We start from the raw sequence: 21,832 nt of genomic DNA, 5'->3' as shown, positions 1-21,832 counted from the left end.
GACCTTTAGTTTGTCCATCTGTAAAGTGGGCTCATGTTTTGAGACAATTGGACAAGGTAAAGTCTGTAAGAGGATGAGACAGTTGGATGGCATCTCTGACTCAATGGACATGAGTTTGAGTAAACTCTGGGAGCTGGTGATGGACAGGGAAGCGTGGCATGCTGCAGTCCCCAGGGTCGCAGCGAGTCAGACACAACTTGAGAGACTGAGCAACAACAACCCGGCACAGCTCAGCCTTCCTCGCCTCACCGTCGTCCCAGCCCTGCATGGCCACCACCACTGTTGTTCACAGACGGAGAAACTGAGGCTGGGAGAGGCCACCTTGGGTGCCCAAGATCTTGCAACTAGCAGGTTTCCGGTCAGATCTGGATTTGAAGCCAGCAGCCTCTTGGTTTGGAGTTCACGCTTAACAATGATATCCCGTCCCTACATCACACCTATCGCAAAGACAGTGTGTCAAAGCTTCATGCACGACCTGGACGGGCCCAGGCCCAGCACACAGAGCCAGCGGCCTCCCGGCTCCATGGGCTCCTCTGCCCGCTCCACGATCCCTGCAGCTGGCCTCTCCTCTGCCCTCACCCATCCTCCTCCTGGTGGGCACAGCATGGGGAACACGGTGTCTGTAACTGCCTACCCTCCCGGGGGTCCCCGTGGCCTACAAAAGTCAAGAAACCTCTTTGAAATGACCTTCCCTCTCAATGGTTTTCAATCGGCTCCCAAAAGACCCTTCTCGTTGCAGGGGCTTCTTGGGTTCTTCCCCACCAACCACATCCTGACTAGTCCCCCTCAGCCACTTGCCCACCCTAGTCTGTCCCCTCTACCTCTTCCCCTGAAAGCTCGCCTGCCTCCCAGGGCAGGCCCCTGGCAGTCTTCCTGAAGTCCTTCACGTGGAGTCTGTGATTCCTTCACTCAGGGCCCTCCGGAAATTCTGCATACACGTTTGGCATGGCACTAAGTGCACGCATTATGCACTATAGCTCAGAAGCCTTTCTGTCCTTCTAGCCATGAGTATCATGTCTTATGGGGCTTCCCAGGTGGCGCAGAATCCCTGTAGCTCAGATGGTAAAGAATCTGCCTGCAGTGCAGGAGACCCAGGTTCGATCTCTGGGTCAGAAAGATCATCTGGAGAAGGGAATGGCAGTTCACGCCAGTGTTCTTGCCTGAAGAATCCCATGGACAGAGGAGCCTGGCAGAGTACAGCCCGTGGGGTCACAAAGAGTCGGACATGACTGAGCGACTAACACCACTACACTACTACTGGTGACCAGAAGAATCTGCCTGCAATGTGGGAAGCCCAGGTTGATCTCTGGGTTAGAAAGATCCCCCGGAGAAGGGAATGGCTACTCACTGCAGTATCATGTCTTATTCGTGTACTATGTCTTATTCATGTGTGTTTCTCTGGCACCTGGGCACATACTAGAAATTTAATATATGTTTGTGCGGAACAATAGATGTCACCCATGTTATTTACGCTGTTCGTTTAGCACTTGGCCAAGGAGGCGATGAAGATATGGTTATGACTCTTTTAATTATTTACAAATAAGATGGGCTGGCTGCAGGGTTGAGTGCTAACTGGCTGATTCCTAGGAAGTAATGTCATGGCAGAGCATTCTATTGGATTCAGAAAGTCTAGGTTTAAATCCTGGCTCACAGTGTATACCATGAGCTCTGAGACACATTGCTAAACCTCTATAAGCTGCATTTTCTTTTTATTTAAAATGGGGGGGGGGGACATACACAAGAACCTATCATACGTAAAGTTCTCATGAGAATGAGGTGATGTTTAGCGTCCGTATTTATTATCTAACTTCGTTGATAAACCAATAAATGAGTGGGATGAAGAATTCAGCATCTTAAGAACCTGGGGCAGTAAGAGCGAAACACAAAGACAAACTGAACTAAACAGGAGAAAAGAAATTCTGCCATTTGGTCAAACTGATGGATGTGGTGGTTTTATTTATCAGAAATATCACACTCACACTGGAGAACAAGCAGGTACATGGCTCTAACTAAGCAACTGATCTCCTGGGGAAACTGGTGATCATGCAAGGAACATTATCTCTGCAACTGGCAAGATTTTATGAGCAGCCAGGGGAGTTAAAAGGTTCCTTGCTTTGGTGAAAATTAGTACGGGACACTTTTTAGGTAGCTGCAAAGCATCAAAAGAAGGACCTTCATGCATTCATTCATTCACTCATTCAGTTAAAAGCTAGGGTCTGTCAGGGCCAGAGGGTGTCCTGGGCCAGTACAATCTATGACGATGAAAGACATGATCCTCATATAGATGAAAGATGTAGGTCATTGGGGCAACTGACCTGACACACACAAATACACAGGCAAAGACATCGCTTCAAATCGTCAGAAGATCTGATCAAGAGCCCAGGGTGCTTTGAAACGCCATTAGGGAGGGAGGATGTTAAGGAAGGTCTCTCTGCATAGAAGATATTTAAACTGAGGCTTCCCAGGTGGCGCTAGTGACAAAGAATGAGTGGGGCCTGCCAATGCAGGAGACGTAAGAGACGTGGGTTCGATCCCTGGGTTGGGATTCTCTGGAGGAGGGCATGGCAACCGACTCCAGTATTCTTGCCTGGAGAATCCCATGGACAGAGGAGTCTGGCAGGCTACAGTCCACAGGACTGCACAGGGTCGGACAAGACTGAAGCAACTTAGCACGCACAGACACTGAGCCTAAAGGTAAAGAAGAGAAAATAAAGTCTTCCAGGTGCTGGGAGTCACACGCAAAGGTCCTGAGGTAGAAAAGATCAGTGTGTAGAACAGGAAAAAGGCTGGTACTGCAAACGTAAGGAGGGCAGAGGGGTCCAGGGTGGAGCTGGAGACTCGGTGGAGCTGGAGACTCGGAGGGTCTGGCCAGCTTTGATCATGAAGCTGCAGTGAGTTCTTATCAGGCCTCAGAGTTTTAAAGTGAAAGCAGTAACACTCACATAGTGCATTTCTTCTAAGGACTCAGGCTGCTGCTGCTGCTGCTGCTGCTAAGTCGCTTCAGTTGTCTCCCACTCTGTGCGACCCCATAGATGGAAGCCCACCAGGCTCCCCCGTCCCTGGGATTCTCCAGGCAAGAACACTGGAGTGGGTTGCCATTTCCTTCTCCAATGCATGAAAGTGGAAAGTGAAAGTGAAGTCGCTCAGTCGTGTCCGATTCTTAGTGACCCCATGGACTGCAGCCCACCAGGCTCCTCCATCCATGGGATTTTCCAGGCAAGAGTACTGGAGTGGGGTGCCATTGCCTTCTCCCAAGGACTCATGCAGAGTAATATAAAGATAAATGGCCTTAATAATCCAACAGTTGAAGAGAAAACCTCTCTGGAATGAATAGACAAAAGAAGAGGCAAACTATTTTGAGAGAAAGAGAATAGTGTGGCTCAGAAAATACAATGGAATGGACACATAAAACAGGTAGGTTAACAGTTTGACAGTCCTCAAAAAGTTATCCACGAAAGACTGTTGCTGTTCAGTAGCTAAGTTGTCTTCAACTCTTTGAGACCTCATGGACTGCAGCATCCCAGGCTCCTCTGTCCTTCATTATCTTCTGGAGTTTACTCAGATTCATGCCTATTGAGTTGGTGATGCTATCTAACCATCTCATCCTCTGTCGCACCCTTCTCTTGCCCTCAGTCTTTTCCAGCATCAGGGTCTTTTCCAAAGAGTCAGGTCTTGGCATCAGGTGGCCAAAGTACTGGAGCTTCAGCATCAGACCTTCCAATGAGTAATTAGGACTGATTTCCTTTAGGATTGACTGGTTTGATCTCTTTCCAGTCCAAAGGACTCTCAAGAGTCTTCTCCAACACCACAGTTCAAAAGCATTAATTCTTTGGTCCTCAGCTTTCTTTATGGTCCAATTCTCACATCCATACATGACTACTGGAAAAACCACAGCTTTGACTAGATAGACCTTTGTCAGCAAAGTGATACCTCTGCTTTTTAACACTGTCTAGGTTGTCATAGCTTTATGATCCAGCAATTCTGCTCCTAAACGTATGCCTACTAAAACAATGAAAACAGGGGCTCAGACAAATACAGAGACATGTTAGCAGCAGCATTAGTCACAGTAGCCAAAGGGCAGACACAGCCCCAATGAGCACTGATGGATGAATGGATAAACAGAACACAGTATATCCAAGCAAAGAAACATTCATTAGTCCACTATAAAAAAGAAGAAAGTACTCTTCCATGCTGCAGCATAGATGAACCTTGAAAACATGCTGAGTGAAAGAAGCCAGTCAAAAAAGGCTATATATTCCAATACTTAATTTAAATGAAATATTCAGAATAGGTAAATCCATAACGACAGAACACAGACTGGTGATCACTAGGACCACCAGGAGGGAGAACTGATCCAGTTACTAGGTCCAGACTTTCTCTCTGGGGTCCTGAAAACATTCTGGAACCACACACAGGTGACTGCACTACACTGTGGACGGACTAAATACCAGTGGATCGTCCCCTTCTAAATGGTTCATTTTATGTTGTTTTGTGTTCAGTTGCTCAGTCGTGTCCATATGTTTGCGACCCCGTGGACTATAGCCTGCCAGGCTCCTTTATCCATGGGATTCTCCAGGCAAAAATACTGAGTGGGTTGCCATGCCCTCCCCCAGGGGAATCTTCCCAACCCAGGGATCTGACCCAGGTCTCTCGCATTGCAGGCGGATTTTTTATTGCTGAACCACCAGGGAAGCCCAAATTAAAGCCTATGGAGTATAAAAAGTTCCTATACAAAGAAGAAGTTTACAGGACCTGAGAGGTGACAGGTAAGACCTCCTTTCTCCAATGGTATTCCTGTCTCCGTGGCTATTCGGGTGCTTTGGGCTCACAGCTTTGCCCTTCTGAGCTGTGGTAGGTCCCCTGCTAGCCTCCTCAGAAGGATACTCAGACACTTGTCTTCCAGAGGTCTCTATCTAAGCTTGCAGGGGATCCTAGCTGAGTGCTTGAGAGGAAACAGGAGGATAATCTGTCTCAATCACCTGTCTTCAAATAGGAAGGAGCCCTGTACAATCCTAATAAATCCCAGCTTGAGTTCCTTTGTGAGTTTCTATTCCCACGGGCTCTGGCTGTGGACACTTGGCTCCTTCTGATTTGGGAAGCACCAGCCTCTTCATCTATTTCAGTTGCTCAAAAGTGACAGGAGTCAAGGACAAATGACATTTAATCAGGTTTGCTAGGCAAGATGACAGTGCTGCCTGCAGAGAAGAAATAAGTGAAGTTCTTTATGTTCTAGGAAGAAACTTATCAGCATTTCCTTCATACGTGCTAAGGAAAAACAGCCCTTCAGGTCCTGATGAGATTCTAAGTAAACACCTGAAACCAGCTTCATCTAAAACACGAGGAGGAGGACTCACTCCATACAACAGGTCACAAGCCATGATTCCTGGCAGGCTTCACAAGGGCATGGTGCTTTTGCTTCTCTGAAATAATTATTTTTTGCGTAAGAGTCATTGGCTGCAACCACTTGACCTAAACTTGTGCAAAATAGAGAGCTCTTAGAGCCTTGAGTACCAACTGCAATGACGGTGCTTTTATTTGGCAGGGCTCTCGTTTGTTTATATAAATTAGCCTGCAATTACCAATTACATTGTCAGTCCAAAATAAGGTCAGGCCAAATGCAACCCTGGGAAGAACAGTCGTCTGGACACGAAAGTCCAGACAGGGCTATTATGGAGAATTATGGGGGATGATTAATTAGGTGGCCTCTTCCTGGGGATTGCCATTCTCACATCACATCTTTGTGCTAACACAGCTACTTTCTGGTAATAAGTTACTTTAAGAGAAATGTAATTAGTTGTTGGGATTCATTAGCCCCAGTCCATGCGTCCATGGCACAGCATCTCCTTGCTACTCGAGGGCCTGTTAATAGGGAATGATGATGTATTTGTATCTCTGTGGGGTAATAACAGAGGACACAGGCTTAGTCTGAAGTCCTAGCATGTTTGTCCTTTCACTCAGCAGACTGAAAAATCGAAAGTGAATTTATGACACAGATTTATAGTAGAAAAAGCCCAGTGTCCTGAAGGACTCGTGTTGACAGCTGTCAACCCATTAGTGTGTTACAACTATTGCTTCTTTGGCCTAAACCTTTTGGAGGCAAGAAAAGGTAGACCAAGCATGCAGTCTAGACAAGGGTGCCCTCTTTTTGACTTTCCTCATTTTAGTGGGTACTTCCAGAAGCTTCTGCCAGCTCAGAATAAGAATTTTCTAATAAGAATTGAAAAGAATTATTTTTACTTTCAGTAGCTTCCCAGTTCTCAGGGTCTGGAATGAGCGACTTTCTACAGGATGACAATGATCCCATCCATCACAGAGAGATGACATGGAGGTCCACGATGCAGGCCACAAGTGGTAACTCTCTGTTCTCCCCACCTGCATCTCTGCTTCCTGTGACCCCCATGTGGCCATCGCTCTCTGAGTGCTGGGGCCCCATTTCTCATTCCTGCCTATCACAGCCCCAAGGGTGATGGAGAGGAACCCAGGGATCCAGCCATCCCAGCTGTCCATCAAACGCCCTGTAGCTCACAGTCATGGACGTCTGCAGGAGGAAATCACTAACCCAGGAAAGGGGGCCCGTGAGACGTTTCTCCTCCATTTCAAATGTTCTTGGTCACCTAAGGAAGAAATGAAATTTATTTGAAACATTCTTTGTTAATTAAGGACCACATGGACTCAAGGAAGAGGATGAGGGGACCAGAAGACTTAGGCTGGGGAGGGCAGAATTGTATATCCAGCTCTTCACTCTGAATCCATAAGACGGTGGCTAGGAAGGTGTGCTCTGAACTGGTGTCTTTGGAAAATGTTATTCATGGCTCTCCTTGCTTATGTTTCTCTTTATCCAAGGGCAAGCATAACTGCATGCTGGAGATCTTCCCCAATGTTGCTGAACATGGGCTAGCCTCCACCTGTTCTGTGAACTGTACTCATCCTCTGGGCTGTTTTGTCCCAACTCTGGTAAACACTGGCTCTATTTCAAAATAAACGTCATTTTGAAAAGGGAAAGGAGAAATGATATGAAAATACATGTATTAAAATATTGGAGAGGCTTAGTATGTAAGCAAGAAGTAAAACTGCCAAGCTCTTTCTTCTTCAGTTTATGATTAATAGACTTCTTTGCTTTTCCTCCAGGGAAGCTATTTCTGATGCAATGTAATATAATTTGGGAGGCAGAAGAAGGAAAAATTATATTTTTAATATCAAGAAGTTATGAAAGATTCTAAGAAGGAACAAGTTTTTTACTTATACTTTATAACCCAATGGTTTATGTGAATAAATATGAAGCACTATTGTCTACCAATTAAATGAAAATAAACTTCTTCATTTAATCTTTTCTCAAAGGAAGTAATCTGTTCATACTAATGGAAGATTTGACTATTCAGACTCTAACAGGAAGTATGACTACTCATACTGAAAAGATAAAATTTAAGATTCACCTGTCCTTTTAAAAGAAGTCCATATTTGCAACCAAATTATAGAATAAGTAATTAAAGACAAATTTTAGCTAGATCCTGCATATTTTTAAAATTAAGTGGATCAGAATTTTCAGAAATAAGTAATGAAAACTTTAAGAAGGAAAAGCATGATGGGGTATTTTATATAATCATTTACACTTAAGGTGAATTCAAACTCTCACTTTCTCTAGCTTAGGGAAATAAAAATAATGTTTTGGGAGAAATGATCTCTACTATTTCATGGAACATAAATGCCAGGAAGAACCCAGTGAAATTATAGTTAGTTTTCTGGGGGCACAGAAAGGTCTTCAGAAAGAAATGAAAATTGAAGTTTTTTCTCATACTTTTCCTAATAGAAAAGATAAGAGAAATGCAAAATCCTCAAGAGAGAGATAGCTTCAGGGCCACAAGATGTAACAATAAACCAACTAAAGGCAAAAAGCTTGTTCAGCCATGAAAATATTGAGAAAAAAGAAATGGCTTTCCAAGGCATGATTTAGGAAAAGCACACTGCAATTCATCCCGTTTTGTGGTAGCCTAATGGAACTCAAAGGCATCAGGCTGTTTTAATGACACTGTCCATTGCTTTCAATGGCCAACTCCATAGACTGTGTCTAGCCCCTGCTCTCATGCCTCATGCCTATCAGAGGGCTTGTTGTTTAGTTGCTAAGTTGTGTCTGACTCACCCAATGGACTGTAGCCCACCAGGCTCCTCTGTCCACGGGATTTCCCAAACAAGAATACTGGAGTGGGTTGCCATTTCCTTGTCCAGGGGACCTTCCCAACCCAGGGATCGAACCTGCATCTCCTGCACTGGCTGGTGTATTGTTTACCACTGAGCCACCAGGGAAGCCTACCAGAGGGCTTATCACATTGTAAAAAGAATAGATGTTGAGAGAATAAAACTTGCAGTCAATATAACTAACTCCTCTTGTCTGGATTCTATACCACCAAGTGACCTTCTGATCCAATTGTGGCTTTTGAGTGGCTAGACTAGAATGAACAAAAGCACTGGTAAAGGATTAGGCTTATGGAACATCCACGGACATGCAGCCACACAGATTTCATGATCAAGGACATCTAGGCCAAACCACTCCTTTACAGCCATGGAATTTGACGCCAAGATAATGTAGCCTGGTTTCCCTCAGCACAATGGACATGATGCATCAAAGCTAAAGCTCAAATCAGGTCTCCTAATTCCAACTCGAAGGTCATTTCATGTACATTCAATGATTAGGATTTAAGATGAATAGATTTTATAAGATTCTTCTTTGTTAAGTTACTGATTTCATCAAAGTATAAGAATGAAACATAGTTCAGTAGGTAAACCCCAATTCAAGAACAAATTCACTAATTGGCTTTTAGGATTCTTACATTGCTATATAATTTCTTGAAGTTACATTAATGACAATGGAAAAAGGAAAAGTATCCTCCTGTAGCATATTTTTATGATAACTTCCACTTGAAAATAGAGACAAAGGCTAACATTAGTTTATTTTTTTCCCTGGCAAAGAAATTAGCTTGATTTTGGTTTTATTATACAATAAATTACAATATGCTTTACACTGGTCAACATGACCTTGCTAGAAGAATGTTTTATTAAAACTTATTTCCCAAAGTGAGAACAAACAATGAAAGCCAACTATTAGAGTTTTATTATCCGCTGAATTATGTCCCTCCCAAGCTCAGATGTTAGATCTTAACTCCCAGCTCCTCAGAATGTTACTGCATTTAGAAATGGTCTTTGAAGCAGTAATTAAGATAATATGAGATTTTTGGCGTGGGCCCTAATCCAATATGACTGGTGTCCTTACAGGAAGAGGAGATCAGGATGTAGCCCCACAGAGGGAAGAGCAAATATGGACACGGCTAGAAGGTGACCACCTACAAGTTGAGGACCGAGGCCTCTGAGAACCAGCCCTAACCCTCAGAATTGGGAGACAATAAATTCCTGTTCTTTAAACCACCCTGTCTGTGGTGCTCTGTTATGACAGCCTGAGCAAGGTAATAAGGAGATAAGCCACCACCTCCTTCTGATCGGCGGGAGGCAGTGAGCTTGAAGTGTCGGGGTGAACCATGTGACGCTGGAGCCTCCATCACCAATGGAGCTGCAGAGATGGGCTCCTAAGACCCCCTAGACCCTCTGCCCCCTGTGGATTCTGTTCCCATCGTTCAAAGAGGACCTTCATTGCTGAATCAGGACTCAAGAAAACCACTCATTCTGCAGCTGAAATAGACACACCGATCAGGAGTGGAGGACTGCTCAGGTGCTGGAGGAGCAGGTGCGGTTGGACGGAGGGCGGGTGGGGTGAGTGGTGCCACATCTGCTCTCAGCGTCCACGTGGACTACGCCCTTCCCTTTTCAGTGCCTGAGCGAGAGTACTCCATTCAGCGGCAGCTCAAGACTGGGATAAATTCAGGGCGCACGCTACAAGATTTAAACATACTTCTAAAAGCAGATTCTTTTTATTAGATGCCTGATACTGGCAAGCGGCTGAACGTAAGGTAAAATTAATAACTCCTCTTCTTTCCTGCATCTAATTCAAGAGTAAACCAGATAAAATAAATTTCCTAGGCGTTTTCTAGCCAGAGTGTGATTATCACTGGTATTACTTTGTGATGGGGTTTTCTCAAGGTCACTCCAGAATTAGCGGCACCACGGGACCAAGTGTTCATCCATTATATGGGTTAAAATGACTAATTGAGGGTCTGAGTTTAATTATACTCATAAGCAAAGGCACAGTGCAGCTCCTTTGACGGCCTTAATAACATTCCCCTGTATACAAAGATAGATGGGAAAAATTAGGGTTGTATATTGTTGTCCTTCAGGACAAGATGCTGAAGTGGGAATAGAATAATAAAAGTAAAGACATGGCTCGGCGGTACTAGGAAATGAGCTGTGGATGTTAGCAACGCCAGCCTTATGCAAATACTTCAGCTGGAGATAAAGCCCTACGTGCTTACGACTAAATGTAACAGCCAGACGGTAAGGCCCATCTGAATTGTCGTTTTGAGCAGAAAGACTTTTAAAAAGTAAAAAAAGGATACTCAGGAAGGCTTTACCTGCAGTTCATGATGAAATGATGATCAAGGACATGAAGGGATCATTAGGATGTTGATTTATGATATTTTAAATGGAAAAACGCAGTCATGCTTTGCACTAAATCCTGAAAGCATTCATTCTGTACTCAGCCTTGGGAATGGAGCGCCTTAAATGAGACTTAAGTCATGTCACGTGCTCTGCGTGAGACTTGAGAATGACTGTGGACTGTCACGTGTACATGCTCTTTGCAACCCCATGGACTGTAGCCCACCAGGCTCCTCCATCCATGGGGTTTTCCAGGCAAGAATACTGGAGTGGGTTGTCATTTCCTTCTCCAGATCTTCCTGACCCAGGGATCGAACCCCAGTCTCCTGCATTGTAGGCAGATGCTTTACCGTCTGAGCCACCAAGGAAGTCCACCAAAAAAACTAAAAAAAAAAAAAAAAAAATTGTCACAAACTGGAGGTCTAAAAACTACAGAACGTTATTCTTCCATAGTTCTGGAGGTTAGGAGTCCAAGATCAAGGTGTCAGCAGGGCTGTGATCTCTCTGAAGGCTCTGGGGAAGAACCCTTTGCCTCCTTCTAGCTGCGGGTGGTTGCTGGCAGGCCCTGTCACTCCTGGGCTTACAGCTACATCCCTCCGTTCTCTGCCTCTGTCTTCACATGGCTGTCCTCCCCCAGTGAGCGTGTGTGTGTGTAAGTCCTCTTCTCGTAAAGATACCACTCACTAGACATAGGGCTTACCCTAATTCAGTGTGGCCTCACTTTTTTAAAATATTGAACTGTAGTTGATTAACACTGTTGTGCTTATTTCCACTGATCAGCTGAGTGAGTCAGTGACATGTATATATTCTTTTTCATTGTGGTTTATCACAGGATACGGAATACAGCTCCCCGTGCTCTACAGTATGACCCTGTTGTTTATTCATCCTATATATAAGCATTTGCATCTGCTAATCGGAAACTCCCAGTCTGCCCCTCCCCCACCCCTCGTCCCTTGGCGACCACAAGTCTGATCTCTGTCTGTGAGCTTGTTTCTCTTTCGTACAGAAGTTCATTTGTGTTGTATTTTAGATCCCACACATGAGTGATATTCAGATGGCACAGAATCCACCTGCAGTGCAGGAGACCTGGATTCAATCCCCGGCTTGTGAAGATCCCCAGAGGAGGGCATGGCAACCCACTCCAGTATTCTTGCCTGGAGAATCCCATGGACAGAGGAGCCTGGCGGGTTACAGTCCATGGAGTCACAAAGAGTTGGTCACAACTGAGTGGCTAAGCACAGCACACATGGCATTTGCAGTGTGACCTTATCATTTAACTAATTATATCTGCAAAGACCCTATTTCCAAATGGGGTCACATTCTGAGGCTTCAGGTTGACACAGATTTGGGGGGACACTTATCCAACCTATCCTAAAGGACACTTATCCAACCATTCCATGGTAAAGGAAATCAGTCCTGAATGTTCATGGGAAGGACTGATGTTGAAGCTGAAACTCCAATACTTTGGCCACCTGATGCGAAGAGTTGACTCATTTGAAAAGACCCTGATGTTGGGAAAGATTGAAGGTGGGAGAAGAAGGGGACGACAGAGGATGAGATGGTTGGATGGCATCACTGACTCAATGGACATGAGTTTGAGTAAACTCCAGGAGTTGGGGATGGACAGTGAGGCCTGGTGTGCTGCAGTCCTTGGGGTCGAAGAGTCAGACATGCCTGAGTGACTGAACTGAACTTACAGCAACCTACAGCAGTGACCCCAGGCAAAATAAGCTTGCCCACAGGCACAGCCGGATTGACCTTCAATAGTGAGCCTTCAGTGTGTAGTTGGTCAACACACATTCTGGCTGAAGGTGATGATTCTTCTTGCCAAATGTTATAGGAGGGTATTTCATCACATGGTGTGCAGTGAAACAATCACAGGTACATAACTGAGTCAATTTCAAGGTCTATATCACCTGAGGCCACAGGAAAATGGTTTCCCTGGAGGAATCCTTAAGCCTAAAGAGGAAAAAAAACCCAACACAATAACTTCATGAATAATTAAGTCCTAGGCTGTTCTAACATCTTTCCACATTTATTTTAAGCCATATTTGTAAATTTTTAATTAAAAATTAAAACTTTAATTGAGCAGAATAGGAACAAAAGACAAAACTTAAAAAGGAGGAGAAACAAGGAGGAAGTCAAGTGTTGCTGTGTGTGACTGGTTGGTGGGAGGATGCAGGCTACGAATTGTAGCCCTCCAGGCTCCTCTGAGCAGAGATGACACCGACCCCTGCCCATCATTCCCAGCTCTGACACCCGAGGGCCCCACCTGCCACTCCCTCCTGGAACCCCATAATCTATCATTCCTAACAACTCTCTCCTTCAACAAAATTTAAGAGAACTTTTTTTTTTCCCCATTTCTATCCTCTTTTCTCAGTGATGGATAGATATTTCAGGAACAACTAGGTCAGCTTTTAAAAAATTTCATTTCTTACTCCCAAAATGAATTTTAAGTGGAAAAGGTCTAAGGGCATTAGCTTTTCATTTTATATTTTATATGTGCTTAAATTTTGGCTATGTCAACGTGATATGCCATCTTCCCATGAAGTTTCACCATGCGTTTTTAGAAAAGGCAAAGCCAAGGGGGTCTTCTCTGTAGAATGTTTCCAGTGAGTGCGTTCGAAACTTGAGACTGGTGGGGCGGACACCGCCACTGATTTTGGTACAACCGAGGAAAGGCTGGAGAAACTGGACAGAGTCTTTTAAGACATTTCAATTTGTATAAAGACTGGACAATGTGAGTGTTCTAGATCCTAGTTTACAGAGGTCTTTTTAACTTAAATTTCACTCTGATAAGCTTTTGAATACTTAAAAGTGGTGCAATTTGCATCTATAATCTTTTTTTTTTTTTTAAAATAAAAAGATGTACTCTTTCAGAATAGCAATTGCTTACATTTTTCACCTGGACTTCCTGTCCTGAAATGACATAAATAAATTTGAATCCTGCTATGAACAAAAGTTGAGAATAACGATATCTGATAATGATCTGATAAATTTACTTTACCTATCACACACTCCTACTGGAGTTATAAGCTACACTGAGCTAGGAAACACTATCCCAGGAAAAGAGTTTAATTTTTTTTTACATTTCATTTTCTTCATATATTCTTGAAACTGTAGCTGTAGAAACAAGCCAAAAATATGAACTCACTTTAAGTCATCAGTAAACAGATGGAAGAGTTTAAGAACTGGAAAAATAATGTCCACTCTATTATCTAGGACATGTCTTAAAATGTAGTCTTAAAAAAAAAAGATACTCCTTGTACTAATTGTTTAAAATGTAAGACAGAGGTGGAGATAGGGGACTTAATTGGGGGTAGGTGACTAACTCTGTGTGGGTCTCCTGTCATCCATACTCTGGGTCTTAGCAGAGGAGAAAAGAAAGTAAGAAATAAGGGGGAAGGAGGAGACAACTGACAATTAAAGGCAAAAGGGATACTGGCCAAGTAGATGCCACTCAGCAAATGTCAAGAAGCAAATTAAAAGAACCAGCACCTGGGAGAGTGCTGTCCATTCTTTGGTTGGGTGGTTGTCTGTGTTGCTCCAGCATAGATCTATAGTCTCATCTCACATAACACTGCATTTCCCATCTGTGTGGTGTAGTGAGCGGGCATGGTCTGGATCAGGAGTCAGGATGTGGATGAAAATACTGGCTTCCTGACTTACGACACATGACCTATTGAACTTATAATATTTATGAGAATGAATGATGTATGTGAAGTAGAAGCTCCTGGACCTTGGAAGTCAGGAATTTTGTGAATAAAACTGCTCCTCTTAATTTTACATAAAAACCGGCACACTCTGTAGAACAAATGCAATTTATTGTCCTTTGTTACAAGATAAACAGGGTCCTAAGTCATATACTTATGTTTTAGCCTGATTTCATGGAGTATGACAGTGGTGGTTATGACACATTGGAAAAGACTTGTAACATGCGACTTAGGCACTTTTATACAATTTAGGTAAATTTCAAGGGTAAAAAGATATGCAGATATTGGAAGGAAATGTATAAAAAATGCTAATGATGGTTATCTCTAGGGGATGAGGCTTATGGGTGATTGTTACTTATTACTTTATGCTTGCAAGTATTTCCAGAAGTCAGCAATAAACGTGTACTACTTGTAAAGTTAGAAAAGAAAGAATAAATGTCTTTAAAAGTGAAAAAAAGATTACAGCTATAAATTAATGTACCAGATCAAGGTATGCAAATGTTACATAAACTCACTACATCATCTTCTTGGGCAAATTCACTGTATCATTTTTTTATATAAAATATATATTCAGTACATAAAAATGACTAAAAGAACAATTGCTGTAATTTTATTTTCTGCTTTAAGAAGCAGCAAAGCACCAAATTCTTTCTAAATATTGTGATAGAAAAAAAAAATGTTTCTTACAAAGGAATAAGCCCAGATGTGATTTATAAATTGAGATGATCTACTTATTAATTTACATTTTAAGGACTATATTCAAATCATTTTTGCAGTTCCAGGAGGACTTTTGCTGAGTGCACTGCATTATCTTTAATTTAGCTCAGTTACATGTGTTTCATGTCCTCTTGTTTTGGGGGGATTTGATTTATTAAGCCTCAGTTACATACAAATAATGATTTGTGCCATAAAACTTCTCTAACATTTAATAAGATATTGAAGCTATAATTTAAATAAGAATAACATAAAATGATGAAAATATTTCCAAAATAAAAAGCAGACCTAAAACAGCTATGGCGATAGCTCTCATAGCTACAAACCAGTGATAGTTAAATTTAACTGAATGGAATGAAACATTGATATTTACTTTTGTCTACAGGAGGTACCTTAAAAATGAAGTCTGCAGGGCAGCCCATAAATTCACAGCTCCACCTTTCATGTCACTGCTCCCCTCCCTACCTGCTTTTACTCTGTCCTGTAAAATTGCTCCCAGACACAGCTGATCATTATGTTCTCTTGGTAAAAGCTTTGCCATAGCTTTCTGTCCCTTAGAGATTCAAGTCTACCCTTCTGAGCTCTGCTTTGACAGCCCTTTATCACCTAGAATGAAATAACTAAGCAAGCTGCATTTCTTAAAGTCTGCTAGGTTTGCAGATTGCCCACAGATCCTGGAGTTATGTCCCCCATGTCAGCGTCAGGTGTGTGTGCTGATCTTTCTGGCCTCAAGGAGATCCCAAAGTATTGACTGGTGAAGCCCTTTCTCTGCCTGACCCCAGTCTCATCTGGTTCTTGAAAGCTTTTGTGACCACACTGGCTGAATAAGCCACTCCTTCCCCAGTTTTTCCTTCTGTGCTATCCTGTGCACCAAGTCGCTTCAGTTATGTCCAACTCTTTGCGACCCCATGGACTGTAGCCCACCAGGCTCCTCTGTCCATGGGACTGTCTAGGCAAGAATACTGGAGCGGGTTTCCATTTCCTCCTCTAGGGGATCATCCTGACCCAGGGATCAAATCCACATATGTCTCCTGCACTGGCAGGGGGTTCTTTACCACTAGTGCCAGCTGGGAAGCCCTATATCTATACTATCCTAATCATAATACTAGGACTCACTGTATTGGTGTCCTTGTCTTCCAAGGGATTAGAAGGTTAAGAGGTTGCTATGTTTATTTTTGGTTCCCTGGTCCCTTCCTGGCACACAGCAGGCACTTAGAAGATGCCCATGGATGAAACTTCTGAAAGGCAGGAACAGCATACAAAGCCACATCTTTCATGTAAATAAAGATCTTGGTTTTGTTGAAAGAATTAAGAATGTCAATATAACCTCACATACTAAAATCTAGAAGCTTCCATCATGATATAAATATTTAAAACACTTTTTATGTATTTTTCTAACACTGGTTCTAAGCAAATGGTAATAGAATTTTCCTGAAACCTTTCATCTGCTGAGTCTTTATTTGACATATTCATTTTAGCCCTTTCCCAGAGCTGTTTTCTTCCCGTTAGTCCAATCTGCTCATTAATGTAGAATGATTCATAAACATATTTAAATAAGAGATTAAAAACTCATATTTCTTTAAGAAGGGAAATGTAATGGAGCAGGACTCTATGGGGTCCTTCCCAGAACAGACCCTCATCCATGTTGCCCACTGGCCTTTTGTCTGTAGAAAAACTTTAGTCAAAGAATAAATTTAATCAGAGAAGTAAGAAGATGCAGAAAGAAAGGAAAACAGTCATGCAAGACAAAATAATACTTTAGCCATTAAACAAAGTCAAGGACCTTTAGTTCCTCCTCAAGGACTATAGATAATATTCTGAGCCATGTCCTCTGAGCTGTTTTGCAGATATTGAAACTACCACCAGTGGGAGAAGTTAACTGTATGCTGCCCACAAGCACGTAGACCCCAGACCGGTTGTAACCAGAAGGTTGATGATGCTGACTCCAGATTACCTCACCACCAACCAATCAGAGAATGTCCATGAGCTGATCACGCCCTGCTCCTTCAGCACTCTAAGACCCCTCACTACCCCTCTTCAGGGTGGGGCACAGTCTTCAGGGCATTAACCCCTTGTGGCCACCTCTGCCTGGCAAAGCAATAAAGCTATTTCTTTCTACTCCACCCAAAACTCTGTCTCTGCCTTTCTATTTGGCACCAGTGAACAGAGGCTGAGTTTTGGCAACAGAAGGAGCTTAATGAATTAAGAGGGAAGTGAAAGAGTCACCATATTTTGATAGACCTTACTTTGCCACTTGCATGATAAACACTGAAAAGTGGGGCAAACCTTAAACCTGGTTTCATGTGGGCTAAGAACAGCCACTTAGGCTACAGGAAACTCTTTCTGAATCAGATGTCCTCCTTTTTGCTTCCTATGAGGTGGTCAGTCCTGGCTTGAAGCAGAAGCAGCACTGGTCAAGCCTCTGTGTTTGTGAACTTGGTCAGATGACCTACAAAGGGGAGCCATGCACCTTCACTAGTCTGGTTTCTTCATCTGACTTTTATCAAATGAAGCTGAAAGTTCATATATCAGTAGCCTTCATCCTTAAATCAAACATCATGAATATATAATTGTATTACTATATAATTTATAGAGAATATTAATTGATGGAGCTAAACTGATCTTTATTAAGTATATGTCTGCAATTGGCTCTGAAGCACTTCGTTCCACGATCCTCATTGGGAACAATGACACTCTTCACAAGTCAAGGATGTTAAGAAAGGAAAACTGCCTATAATAGTTGCATATAACCAAAATAGAAAAATGAGGTAGAAAGGGTCAGAAATGCCCACACTTTTAGCTTTGGATGAGCTATATTTCTTCTAGTAGGGCAGGAGGTTTCTTAAGGATCATAGAATTTAAGAGGTTATAAAATGGATGTCTCAAAAGTGGGGTTTAGAGAACTGTAAATTTGGCTTATGGTGGAGCCCACCCAGAGGAATCATGTCAAAAGATCATTATTTCATGACTTGAGGACAAGCAAAATTGTTGGAGGGTATCCTATTCCTGTCCATGAATGCAAACTGATATTTATGGAGGCCAGCTCTCTTTAGCTCCCTTTACGCATGCACATTCACACAAACACACACACTTCTCAAGACTGGAGGCTAAGAGTATTATAAATATTCATGAGAACTTTATTATTAATGTCACTGAAGTGATTCTGTTTCTTCTCAGTTGAGACTGGTACTCACACCTAGAATCTGATCAACTCTGAGAGAAGTGGCAGCTTTGAGGCAGCCCAGCTAAAGCAACTCTGCACATTCTACTTTTGAAATACAGACTACTTGACTAGGTATCTTAAACCACATACATCCCACCATTAAGTTAAACTGGCAGAGATTCCTCACTTTCGTACAATGGACAATATCCTTGGGAACACCATTTCTAGAGATTAGAATAAGCATACCTTAATTATTACATTCTTTTTTCTAAGAGCAAAAACTAAATGGAACATGTAAAACATCACAAGAGATTTCTGGGTGATGAGTTTTGAAAAAACACATTGGAAGATAATTACAACACATTTGCTACTTTTATTATTTAAAAAAGACATTTCACACCACAGGCCTTATTAAAGTGTTATTTTTAAGAATTACAAGCTCTGGCAGTCACATTGAAAGTGTTTTAAAAATAAAAATAGATACCAGAGGCAGTTACTGTGATCCCTGTGTGTTTGTCATAGACTCCTCCAACCAGTTGTCTGCCTGGTTATTCTACATGCCTGATATGTCACAACACTTGTTTTCAATCACAGAAAACTGTATTTGGTTGCACTGACAACACTTATGTATGTATTTTTTGCCTAAGATCTAAGAAAACATGTTAAAAAAGTCAAATTCTAGGGTAGGTACAGGGCAGAGGAAGATGAATATATCTCTTCACTACCGCATTAGAAATGACTTTTGCTAGCTTCTTGCACTCTATTGCCATAAGAATATTCCAGAACATTCTGCTCCTCAGCAAAACAGCAATAAAGTTACAGAAACAAAAAGCACCTGAAGACAGGAGGAAGTGACGATGACACGGGACTCACCTTAGGCATCCAGTGGCATTTCGCAGCACTTGTGAGGAATGCAGCTGTATCTTCCGATCGTCCTGAAGAGGTGAGTTTTCCCAGCCTGAGTGTGGGATAATCACCGCGTTGGTCAACACTGCCAGGGTGTCCTGGATGATTGGCATTTTGAGTGCATCACAAGATGAGAGATTCCAAAGAACTCCTGCAAGATACACACAGAGTTTTGGACGGTCACCGTTTTCCTTAATCAAGTTAACAGCATAAGCAGGAGAGACTAAGATAGTGTAAGCACGTGTTCTAGAGCGTGCCCTTCACTTTAAAGCATTTGTGTGAACCCATTGCAAAAGTGCTATGAAAATCTAACACGTAGGCAGAGGAACTGTAACATGATTATATTCATTCCATCATGGAGAGTAGTTTAGGGTGAGAACACCAACGGAATTGAGGATATCAGCCCTGCTTCCATTCACAATTAGTACAATGAATCCAAGCCCCCAAATTCTAACCAAGACCAAAAAGTTCCAAAAGTGAACTGAAATGGACTAGTAAGACATCTGAAGTAGACAAGGAAGACATCTCTGTTTTATCCAAGATTCTCAACATGCTGCTAAGTTGCTAAGTCACTTCAGTCGTGTCCAACTCTGCAACCCCATAGACGGCAGCCCACCAGGCTCCCCTGTCCCTGGGATTCTCCAGGCAAGAACACTGGAGTGGGTTGCCCTTTCCTTCTCCAATGCATGAAAGTGAAAAGTGAAAGTGAAGTCGCTCAGTCATGTCTGACCCTCAGTGACCTCATGGACTGCAGCCTTCCAGGCTCCTCCGTCCATGGGATTTTCCAGGCAAGAGTACTGGAGTGGGGTGCCATTGCCTTCTCCGTCTCAACATGCACCTGTGGTCTATTGGATTTACTTAGTTTCCTATAAAGCCAGCCATCATTGTGCAGGACCTTTCAAGGATCCAGTATAGGGTCTGGTGCTCACAGGCTCAACAGGAATTAAAATTTGCTGTCACTGCTTCTGTTAGCTTTTCTCTTAAAACAATGCTCATGGAGGACCTAGGGATTGTTCTTCCTTATGTAACAGCAAAGAGAGCAGTAGAAATGGAAGACTGTGTCAACAATAGACAGAGAGCTTAAAATGGAATTAATTTCAGAAAAGGTCTAAGAATTACATACACATTATAATATCATTTGAAATGCTTTTAAAATAATTGCTATTTTTGTTGTTCAAAATTGTACACATAAAAGTAAAAAAAAAAAAAAAGAATAATATTCTCTTTTACTGTGAAAGACTGCATTTCCCCCAAAGCTAATGTAAATAGACATCATCACTGCAGATACTGAGAATAAAATATCATAGTTGTCTTTAGAAACACAACTTATAGTTTACAATATTTAGTAACTTTTCAGTTGATTTTAAAATGAGATTGGCTTCATCTATCATGTTATTAATAAACAGAACTCACTTATTTCTTAAATTTGTTTTATTAGTTTCTTGCTTTGCTCATATTGAACTATCCAAAGGCATTAATAATACTAACCTGAAAATCAATGATATCTGATTAATAACTAAAATAATACTTTTATTTATTTTTTTATTTTATTTTTATTTTTTTATTTTTTCTAATTTTATTTTATTTTTAAACTTTACATAATTGTATTAGTTTTGCCAAATATCAAAATGTGACTTTAGAAACAAACTTTTCCAACTGGTCTTTCAAAAGAACATTTTCTGGGAATTTTATTTAGGTAAATGCAAGAGAAACAAAATGTTTTTGGTGCTTTGAATGTACAAATGAATTGTTAGTACAGGGGGTTGGCTTGAGGGTGAATCCTGTCTGCCTGTTTTTGTAAATAAAGTTTTATGAACACAGCTCTGTCTGTTCACTTACATATTGTCTATGGCTGCTTGTGTCCTACAAGGGAAAAGCTGAGATTTGGGGACCAAGATAGTATGGCTCCCAAGCCTAAACAAATTACTATTTGGCCTTTCCTGGTCACCTTTGTGGTTAGTATACGGGCCATTTTCTATATACTTCTGTGTGCATGTTTGCATTGCCATTAGCATCCTATATAAAAATGCTTATTGGTGCACAGAAGCTGCTCAAAATATATTCTGACTTGAACAGATGTGAAATGCTACGAGCATTATCATGTGCATTTATTTTGATTTAAATAATATATGAAGCGGATTTTTAATTCATTCCATTAGGAAACATTTTACTGAATTTTGGATGATCAAAATAATCAAGATGAATACTTTCATTTATTTATAGTCTCACGACAATATTCTTTTTTCTAGTAAAATAAATACTTTTCAGTTTTAAAAAATCACATTTAAATGAAATTACTATCTACCCCCAAGTTTGAGGATAACTTTAAAAAATATCACATTAAAGGGTTTGCATATTTTTTAAACTGAAGTATAGTTGATTTACAATGTTGCATTAGTTTTAGATGTACTGCAAGGTGATTCATACACACACACACATTTATATGCATATACATATATATATATATATATACACACACAACCTAGACAGCATATTAAAAAGCAGAGACATTACTTTGTCCACAAAGGTCCATCTAGTCAAGGCTATGGTTTTTCCAGTGGTCATGTATGGATGTGAGAGTTGGACTGTGAATAAAGCTGAGTGCAGAAGAATTGATGCTTTTGAACTGTGGAGCTGGAGAAAGCTCTTGAGAGTCCCTTGGACTGCAAGGAGATCCAACCAGTCCATCCTAAAGGAAATCAGTTCTGGGTGTTCATTGGAAGGACTGATGTTGAAGCTGAAACTCCAATACTTTGGCCACCTGATGTGAAGAGCTGACTCATTTGAAAAGACCCTG

The 21,832-nt window shown here is 41.8% G+C and overlaps 1 protein-coding gene across 2 annotated transcripts in view; it reads right to left on the bottom strand.

Moving 5' to 3' along the window:
• The window catches only part of CTNND2 (catenin delta 2), a 1,100,621-nt gene that overhangs the window by 173,256 nt on the left and 905,533 nt on the right, over positions 1 to 21,832 (bottom strand). For both annotated transcript variants that reach the window (XM_061393866.1, XM_061393867.1), the window contains exon 12: positions 19,003 to 19,186. In XM_061393866.1, the coding sequence (XP_061249850.1) occupies positions 19,003 to 19,186 (184 nt within the window). The remainder of the gene's footprint in view (positions 1 to 19,002; positions 19,187 to 21,832) is intronic.

The sequence above is a fragment of the Bos javanicus genome, chromosome 20 (genome assembly GCF_032452875.1).
Source record: "Bos javanicus breed banteng chromosome 20, ARS-OSU_banteng_1.0, whole genome shotgun sequence".
Lineage (NCBI taxonomy): Eukaryota > Metazoa > Chordata > Mammalia > Artiodactyla > Bovidae > Bos > Bos javanicus.
The sequence above is the reverse complement of the archived record's forward strand: the minus strand, read 5'-3'. Positions and strand labels throughout refer to the sequence as shown.